General features: G+C 30.9%; 1 protein-coding gene across 1 annotated transcript; it reads right to left on the bottom strand.

The window, feature by feature from the left end:
• Positions 1-1,353: 1,353 nt before the first annotated feature.
• LOC130821129 (serine/threonine-protein kinase SRK2A-like) lies at positions 1,354-9,207 on the bottom strand. The gene is made up of 9 exons (XM_057686772.1): positions 8,750-9,207; positions 8,583-8,657; positions 8,360-8,461; positions 8,129-8,182; positions 7,914-8,006; positions 7,726-7,818; positions 4,276-4,380; positions 4,097-4,195; positions 1,354-2,222 (listed from the first exon to the last, which is right to left on the bottom strand). Exons 1-9 carry the CDS (start codon positions 8,867-8,869, stop codon positions 1,881-1,883), a joined length of 1,083 nt encoding a protein of 360 aa, XP_057542755.1. The 5' UTR covers positions 8,870-9,207; the 3' UTR covers positions 1,354-1,880.
• Positions 9,208-10,819: the final 1,612 nt, after the last annotated feature.

A 10,819-nucleotide genomic window follows, 5' to 3' on the forward strand; every position in this document is an offset into this window, starting at 1 on the left:
ATTGGAAAAGAAATTGAAGATAAGGAAGAAGAATTTTCGATTTTGACCAGATTTGACGGTAAACTGAAGGAAAACGTTAATTGGTACTCTTTGGAAAATAAAAAATTTTATTAGGTATTTTTTGACGAAATTTTTTTATTAGGTATTTTTTGAAAAAAAAAAAATTATTACATATTTTCTAATACTTTTCCCATTAATTAAAATATCAAAAGTTTTATAAATTAAATGGTGGTTTTTCGTAGGGACGAGTGTAAGTATGTAGATCTGTCATGTTTCCTCAGATTCTGTTTTTAATGGATATTGGGTTGAAATTGAAATTGGTAAGTGGTAAAGATTTTGTCTGTAGTCATTTGGAATGGTATCAATTCCACTTCCTTGTCTTCTTCATCTGTTAATTGTTATCGTTATGACACTCTTCCCCTATCCCAATGCACCATTGTCTTAGCTAGCTTTTTTTGTCAACGCTTGGGTCAAACTTGCTAATTAATTTTTTTTTGAAGATATAAATAATTTTCCATTTAGTATCCATAATAATAATAATAATACTTCTATTTGCATGTAGAAGTAGGATAATCAATATAATACTTTTTCTGTTGTTTAATATTTTTTTTTCATTTAATATATGAGGAGAAATGAGAGATAAAATTTCATTGAAATAATTGATCATTAGTATTGTGTAAAATCATAAAAAAAGCAAAGGTGTTTAGCAAAAATAGAAAGGGTTTATCACATATATACTAATAAAAATATTAAAAAATGACAAATTTCATTCTTAAAAAGCTTTGACTAATAAAATTATTTTAGTGAATTATAGCTGATTACATGACAATATTTAGGTGAAGTATTTATATGAAGTAATTTATTATAGTAATTTCATATGTCTAACCTAGATTTATATTTTTAGAAAAAGTAATGTATTTAATAAATAATTTTTAGAAAATTAATATTTAATTTTTGCTTTAAAAATCATATATTCGATAAATTTAATCACGATCATATACACTTGTACTATTTGTTAAATTTATATTTTTATTATTCGATACTTAACGAATTTCTATACTAGTAAATTATAATCAGAGAACAAAAACCATCTATTAGTAGATATTATAATTTATTAATTAAGAAGTCAGTAAGATTATTATTTAAATAATAATACTCCATTATTAAGTGTAACATTATATTATTTATTACATAATTAGTAAAGTTATTACTCAATACTCCTTATTTATCTTAAGTGAGCCAATTGCTTTATGCAATTCATTCAATACACTTATTCAATTCTTAATATATCTGATTATATATAAACGGAGCAAACCTTCAAGTATTTTGCCCCACATGTCAAACACTACAACATTTGAAAAAGCAAGAATAATTTCATATAACAAAAACATAAAGTCTGGAGATGATTTACATAATTACATTAGACATTCTTTACGCGGCCCATCCATCGGACCAATGCGTTTACAAACTACGACCTCTTCATACATCAAACCTGCTTGAATCACATCCACCAGTAGGACCAAGTCGTTTACAAACTACGACCTCTTTATATATCAAACTTGCTTGAATCACACCCTCATGACTAGCTTACAGACCATATAACGGGCCTTAACAAACAAAGCAAGCAGCTAATTTTACAAAGAGCAGGAGTAAACTTTACCCTGCTCTACATTTGAACACGAAAACTCTAACCAAATTGCACGACGTTATTTACAAACCATCATTTTTCGAGAGATCAAAATAGGACTAGACTTGAACGAGACGATAAACTTTTCTGAACTTGATCAAACAAAGCTGAATAAACTATTACCTCTTTCAAACTGATACCAATTCTCGAAGCATGTTGATATCTTGGGTATAATTGCTCCTTTATAGGAACATTAGATTTTCCATGCTTGCACCTCCTTCACGGTCTTGTCATACACATCGTCTTCCTCTTCTTCTACTTCGTCTTCCTCTTCTTCCACTTCGTCTTCTTCGTCGGGAACTTCTTCCTTTTCATCACTATCCTCCTGCACACCCCAGCCAAAGGATCCAACAGAACGTGAGACTGGAGGTGGCGTCTTGGCTTCTTCCACGATCTTCATAATTTCCTCTACACTTTGGAGAGAGAAAGTTGGGTTTTCCCTCCGATAGTATGCAGCTTGGTGTGCTTCTGTCAGTTCCCTTGGCAAGTTCTTTAGAAACCAGGGGTGGAGCTTGATCTCTTTGATAGATATTCTCTACGAAAGCAGGAATACACAGTAAGATAAATAGCATTGCCTAAAAAACAAAGAAAGATGATTGAAATGCAAAATGTTTTTCGGCAGACATGACAGGTCTTGCAAATTCCGCAAGAAGATCAGGGATTTTTCTTGACCTGTGATAAATAGCAGTGCGAAAATTTGTTGAGTGTCTCTTCCTCTCGCACTCTGCTCTTGTGCTTTTGTGAATTGTGATATCCTAAATAGGGGTGTAAGTAATTTGGTGAAAAACCAAACGCTGAACTAAACCAAATCGAATAAGTATTTTGGTTTGACTATATTTTAAATTTGGTTTGGTTTGGACTGACTTTTAATTATAATTCGGTGTTCCGTTTGGACTCGGTCTAAGGTCCAACAAAACCGAAAAATCAAAATGTTAAAGGCATGTTATATCTTCCATTTCATTTGTTTGAATTTCTGCCTTTATTTTTAGATTTTTGTTAAAAGTTTTTTACTTGTTCAAATTAAAAACCCTATAAATAATTAATATCTATTTAGGAGCTTTAAAAGAATAATTTTGAAACAAAACATGCAAATTTGATTTTCGGTGCAAAATATGCAAATTGGTGCAATTCGGTCTATTCGATTTGGTTCAATTTAGATTATAAATATTATGATTTGAATTTAGACTGAAAATATCAAAATCAAATTTTATTCGGTTTGATTTGGATTTGTATCGAATCCAAACCAAAAACCAAACTTTCAGCCCTAACCCTTAATTGAGGTCCAACTTAACACGTAATTTATCCAATAATTTAAATAATTGAAATTGGATATATCAGGTGCACACGAAAATCTACGCAAAATCTCCAGCAGCAGTTCTTAAGAGAAATGACTTTTGGGGGGTTTTATTATACCAGTTGACAAGTCTTTCCCTAATTTTTTGGCATCGATAAACAATGATAAGAGTTGGTTCCTTTTCACAATAGGGAGAAAAATCCTTTAAACACCCTGGAGTTCTTTTGAACACCACAATATCCACCTTATAAAACATTTTGTCCTGGTATCACCACCAAATATCTTTCTTTATCAAACTTACATTCAAAATTTCTGAACCACCAAATTACAATTTTTTGTTTTGCTTAGTACCACGACCATGTGCCGACCAATTAACATGAAATTTGATGTATTTTTGCAAAAGGTTATATTAGGTGAAAAGTAATATATAAGATAGTTGTTTTTAAGAAAAACTTTCACAAAGTATATAATTTGCCAAACTAAGGACTAAGGAGCAAGGACATTCTTAGCACCATAACCAATAACATGAATTAACTGTGAGCGTCTTACATAATACTCTCTGTTTGACATCCTCATTTGCTTTGTCGAAGCATGTGTTTAACGCTCAATATCTATCAATGCATTACGCAAAAAATTATAAAAAGTATATAATAGAATTATATACGTCGAGATGAATATACAAGATCGTATATGGATATATTTTAACTAGTAGACATCCATGAAAAAATACGTACAAGTTTCTCTCTCCTCAAATAGCATATTCATTGTGGATTATCAAAAGGGAACGGGGGAGTTATACACCTATGCATAAAACAAAAGAGTTCTAAAATTTTCCTTAAAATGATTCTAACTTACGTCTTTAACAAATAAAAATAAGATAAGTCATACGACTGAAAACAGGTAACCCAAGTGAACAACAATCTATCTAATGCGACGTTGAAAAGCACAAATGATAGCTTGCAAATTTTTTTGTGGTTGTAAGACATGTTACGTCTAACTAGAAAAACTTATGACGGAGTTTATAATATGCCAAGTCAAACAGTTAAGTGAAGAAATGCATACACATTGTCACTTTTAGGGGTCTTAATCAAGGTAGAGTCAAAGATATAACATACCCTGGAAGGATTTGCAACAAATATACGAGCAATGAGCTGTCTACATTCTTGCGATACATGAACATAATCTGGTATCTTGTACTGAACGGCCATTATTTTCTGTGAAGCACAAGAAAAAAATAAAATATATGTTCACAGAAATTCATAACCTGCAGCATGATACAGAAGTGAAAACTCACATTAATGGTCTTCCTAAAATTTTTTGGATCGTCTTGGTCTTCAAATGGATAAGCTCCAACCAGCATCACATAAAGTGTAACTCCACATGACCAAACATCAGCCATCTGAAGAACAGCTAGTACAATTAGAGTGTGTGCAATGCATTCTCATAATTATATTAACTACCTTAACATGAATACCCTTCCAGGAAGGAGCTAATACAAAAAGAAAATAAGTAGAGTGCGGCCATCTAGATTTTCGACTAAGATTCTTGAGAATTCCACAATGCTACAACATAGAAAAGAGGGGAAATTATTGAGCAACAAAGAAACGAAATAAGAAAAAACTCAACATGAAAATTCAGTACAATCTTTTTTGGGGGGATGAGGAGTGGCATACAATGCTTTTCTAAAATAATTCCCTTTAAGTACCAAGCATAAGAATGCCAACTGTACAATTAACCTAAGTAAAGTAGACCTTAATGACGTCAAAAAGTTAAGAAATCAATCATCAAAATACATACATAATAGGTTGTTTTGAAACATCAAAGAGCACAAAACATGCTACATAACCAAGCCGTGTTATAAACATTGGAATCGACTAGTTTTGTATGCCACGAAGTCCAATTAGGAAAGTATTCTATTTGACATGTTTCATGTATCCAGACCATAAAGCATACCATCAATGCATGCCATTTATTCAATAGATTAAAAAAGTTCTCCATGACGTAATATTGGACCATAAAAGTATTGATTTTGACTTTTTAAGTACAATATTTAAACTTGGAAATTTTGTATGTCAAAAAATTGCATAAGAGAAGATTAGTATTTGATAATTCATAGTTGATTTCTCTTAAGACTTGCAACATGAAATCCACACCTAACACCTACTACTTTTTTTTTTTTTTCTTTTTTGGGTAGAGAGATGTGGAACATTTTGAGAAAGTTTAAATATTAATAAACTAAGAGACCAACCATTGGCAACGGCATGAATTGCACACTAGAGGTGCCATAGTTTTTTCTAAACCTAACTTAGCTAAACGTATAGCTTAAAATCAAACAAATAAAAATACAAATGCAAGTGTCTCGCACATACTCTAAACACATAACCATAATGTTTGCAATTTTAAAAACACTAATTCAGTACAAGTAATGACCTTATATCCATGTTCAAAACCATGAAGATAATATATGTAATCTAAAATTTTGAACCTAACTCAAACCATTCGGGTGTCCAACTATGCCCATATAGATCTGAATGTCAAGTGTTGGACTCACCAAGTTCCATATTACAGGACTTGAGGACACATGTGATCTGAGAAGGGTAAAAAATGAGAATACACAACAATTTTCACACAATATATATCATTTTATTAAAAATATTCAAACTTCATAGAAATTTGGACAATATTAATTTAACATTTTTCAAATTGATTCAAGTTTCTAAAGGCGAGAAAGGATGGGATAGAGTAATAAATTAGGTAGTGAGAAATCAATAATGGATTACACCATATATAAACCAAGTGAGAATATAACCAGGTGTGTGATGGAGGTTTAAAAAACAAAGCTCATTCTTTAGTAGCTTCTTTATTCGACACTAAAAGATTGAGCGACACAAAACACCAAATTTTCAACCATGGTGATTCCAAGCATCTTCATTTAGAATTACCACTCTACCAAATCACCAATCTACTCGTCTCACCTCCACCTCTCCGATGATAAATCCTCAACACATCTGGGTTTTGTTATCATAGTGTCTGCTTTATTCCCAAAGGGCACCATTCATATCCCGTGTCACACTCGAGTTTTCGTACAAACATAACCCTAAGGTACGGCAGGTTCAAGGGTCGACTCCGAGCTTCAATATCCCCCGACCATGAATAGAAGAATTTTAATCAAACTATATATACATTAGTGTATGAGACTATGAGTCATATATATTCCCTTCATCCATTTTTTTTCCATCCCTTATTGTTTATCTCTATTAGCCTTTCCTCATTTTTGTATTATACCTCCGCTTCACTCTTTCATGAAAGGAATATACTAGCTATGATAATTACGACCCTTTAATTCATCACATAAAAATAACATTACTAGCAACTTATCCTTCTTAATATATTTGTGTCAATACAACCACATCCAAAGCCAGATGAGAGAGCAATACATTTTGATTAAATCAAAAGTGAAACTATGTAGGAAATATTAAGTGTTCAAGTAATATTTTTACCCAAAATGCACTTGGAACTAAATTAGAATTAAAACAAAACAATCACATACCATATATACATTCAAACAAAAATATATCCGTTGTGATACATAAATTATGTTAATTAAGAACAACAATGCCAGAGGATAGACTATAAATGGAATAAATGGGTTTTAAACCTATGACCTTAAATTTAAATAACAAGATTCTTACCAACTATAAATTTGAGCATTTGTGTTTGAATATAGAATATGTTCCATTTGAACTTACAACAGTTCCTTCCATAAATTAGTTGAACCAATTTAGAGGATGATAAGAGTAACTTATGCCACTTAGGGTGGCTTCAATTATATGGGCATGAATAGGATAGAGATAAATAAAACCGAGTACAGGGATAATGAGCAAAATCAGTTATGTAAGACTTTCCTTCTATTATAGATTAAGCAACAAATTCCTTAAAAAACTAACTACAATGATAATAAATTTAATTAAGTTGCCATCCATAATGAAAATATAGACCTAATTAAAATTAATTCTAGCTTATAGACTACTATGTCACTGTTGACATAGTTGTTACAATGTGACAACAATGAAAAAAAGTAGTTTGAAATATATAAACTTGTCATGCATGATGAAAATATAGGCCTAATTTTCGAGGACTGTTTGTTGTTGAAAAAATTAAATAAATGTGACAATGGGTGTTACTTTTAGATCCAATTTGGCAAATTTTCCCCGATAAACAACTATATATAGACAAGGAAGAGTCTGGAAAGGACACAAGCCCCATTACCGCTCTTATTTTCACGATAAATAAAGGTTGGATTTCACTATTATTGTATCAAATTTTGTGGATTTGAAATGATCCGGTATCACGGTTTTTCGGACAATCAGAAAAAGGCTGCTGGTGGGTAAATGTGGTAAATTGCTTTGCAAGATGTAGGTCTTGAATATAAGGATTATTAGAGAATTGTTGTGATTGGTGTAGTGGGAAGGACGAAGTGTTTCTAAAGAGTGATTATGAGGAGGGGGGTGTGCTAGGTACGTTGGCTGTATGGGTGGAACATATCATGCTTGGAGTTTAGGTGGGGAAAGGGAGACTGATGAATGACGACAAGGGTGAGGGGAGAAAGTAAAGTAACTTAGAGGATATGAGAAATGTCAGAAGCAATTGAAGTGAGTAAGAGAGAATCACTAGGCTAACAATGTAACAAATAAAAGGAACAAAATAAATCAGAAGTATCAATAAACTTAAATACAGTCCTTACTTTGCCATCATATTCCCTACGTGAGAGAACCTCTGGAGCTATGTATGCAGGAGTTCCAACAGTTGACTTCGGCCTTGAATGTAAAAGAGACGACTGCATTTAAGATAAACACATAAACTTAAAATTACTTAAATCAAGCACCAAACTGTCTAATACAAAGCGCAATTTCATTCCATCATGTGTCTAACCTTTGAGTAACCAAAATCACAAATTTTCAGCCGAGGTGCAGGGCTTCCATCCAAAAGGGTGTTTTCCAACTTCAAATCTCTATGACAAATTTGCTGGAATATTAAAAATCAAATTCATTTCTGAGCTCAGCAAACACTAATTTCTGATACCCAAGCAAAAGTGAAGATAATTTGCAACAAATTAACACAACCCCAAAGCAAATTGCAAACATTACCATGGAATGACAATAGCTGACACCTGATATAAGCTGCTGGAAAAAATATCTAGCCTGAAATATCAACAAAACCCATCACACCCTAAAAAACAAATGAGCACTCCCTAAACTTACTTCTTTTAGAAAAAATCTAAACCAGAAGTAGATTTTCAAGAAACCAAATGCCAATCAAAACCCAATTTCCAAAATGCACTTCAGAGTAAGTTTAAAAAGACAAGCATAACTAATAACCTCATCCTCGCTAAATCTTCCAGCATTACAGATTCGTTCAAAAAGCTCACCACCAGCTGCATATTCCATCACTATAGCTACATGTGTAGGAGTCAAGACAAGCTACATAAAGAATTAAAGCAAAAAAAAATGTACATCAATTGATAGTACTATCAAATTTGATAAGCAACATAACGTTAAACAAAAACCTAATTTCCAAATCCAATTTCAGACAGTAGCTAACCTCCTTAAATCGAATGATGTTGGGATGCCGGAGTGACCTATGATTGATGATCTCTCTAGCTACATTTTCATCAATCTGCACCCAAAATTCAGTTTAGAAATAAACAAACAACCCAAAAAAATTCAACAAATTACAAATAAAGTAGGGAAAAAGGGGGGCAAAGATACCCTCGGACCACGCTCGATATACTTGACGGCAACAAGTTCTTTGGTTTCCTTATTTCTCATAAGACGAGCAACACCGAAATTTCCAGATCCTATGTCCTTCACCAACTCATACTTATCCATTTCTGTTATTCACACCTATCTATCAATCTACACCAAATAATTCAAACAATACACAAAAACAAAATTAGAATCAACGTTATAACTACAATTTCATATTCGATCACCAACGCGGTGGATTTATTGATTTATTTTCAAAATTGGAGAAATATAAATTAGGGATTCGTATACTAAGAGCAGAGAATTTAGGAAAAAGTAGGAGATCACAAAGGATTTCTAGGGAAAAGGGGAATTTTTTAGGGTGTAAAGATTGAAGTAAAGCAAAATTTGTGAACTAAGAGAGAGAAAGAGAGTCATAAAAGAGAGTAAGATTAAAGATGAAGAATGAAGAAACAAGAAAGAAGATAGATTCCTTTTCTCATGATACCACTTATTAAATTATTATATTTTCTTATTTTAATTAAGTTTAATATTTTTACGGGTCGTTTGATTAAGGATACTAGTTAATGGTAATGAGAATGACTTGTTGGATAAATTTTCACGTATGTATCATGTTATTATTATGGTAATGAAAGTTTGATCATAAAAAACAAATTTCACAATTTTGCATTATTATTTAATATCTGGTAATGCATTAAAATTAATTTTATGAAAACTATGAGATTTTGAAGGAGAATAAGAATGGTCATTAGATTTTTAAAGAAATATTTTTACCAAATTGACACTAACATTGCATAACAACCAATATTAGTATTTAGTACTGATTATCAAATGGATTGTTAGGCGTTTTTAACTTGAATATATGTCTCAAAATGTAGTATTCAAGTATTAATTTTTATATAATTTACATATCTAACTAATTAAAGATATTAATGATTCAAAACTTTGAGAGTTGTGTAAAAATCTTTTGTTGTTGGAAAAAAAATACTCAAATGAAAGATAAAAGAGAATTGTGTCTTGTTACGTTATAGTAAGCATCGTTTTATCAAGATTGTGGATTTCATTCTCACTTAGTTGAATATAAAAAGTAAAAAAAAAAACGATAATTTAAATATAAAAATAAAATTAAAAAAGGAATATATGTCCAGATTCCTGTGCCTTGTGTTTGTAGATGGAGGAAATGAAGCTTCCTCTCTCAAAACGGAAGGAATGTTTGCGTTCTGCGTTTTGAGGTGGCATCTATATCTAATACTAAAGAGACATTTAATGATAAGTGTCAAGCTCTCAGAATATTTTTTTCCTGTCCAAATGCTACTCTAATGAACATTTTTTGGAAACAAATTTGACCAAAAAAATGGAATTTGCAAAGATAAAATAATTCATTAATAAGCCTAATTATTAGTGGTATTCTATTGTCATTAATAATCCCTTTTAATTAATGCTCGAAGAAATAATTATGTGTTATACAATTCTTCTATATCTAATACTAAAACAGACACCATCTAATGACAAGTGTCAAGCTTTCAGTATATTTTTTCTCACCGAAATACTACTATAAGTGCATCTTCTTTTAAAAACAATTATTTCCTTAATTAATTATTAATTACTACTGTAACGAACATTTTTTGGAAACAAATTTGACAAAAAAAAAGTGAAATTTGCAAATATATAATAATTAATTAGTCCAATTATTAGTGGTATTCTATTGTCACTAATAACCCCTTTTAATTAATGCTAAGAAATAATTAAGTGCTATATAACCCTTTTATTCTTAATTATAATCAACTATTGTATATTTTTGTATCAATTATCCTAAATTACATATCATACAATACAATATAATCAACTATTACACATTTTTGTTACTATACGTATTAACATTATTCTAAATTTTATATATTATATAATCATTTTCATAATTAAAGATACTTTTAATATACCAAATTCTTATTCTTGTCTTAATATAAAAAGAGGATAAGACACTTTATAGTAATTGCAATAGAATTATAGTGGGTTATTGGCAATAAAATAATATTAATTATATTTGGTTTTAAATTACTTGTAATATTTACT

Source organism: Amaranthus tricolor, chromosome 8 (assembly GCF_026212465.1).
Source record: "Amaranthus tricolor cultivar Red isolate AtriRed21 chromosome 8, ASM2621246v1, whole genome shotgun sequence".
In the NCBI taxonomy this organism is placed as follows: domain Eukaryota; kingdom Viridiplantae; phylum Streptophyta; class Magnoliopsida; order Caryophyllales; family Amaranthaceae; genus Amaranthus; species Amaranthus tricolor.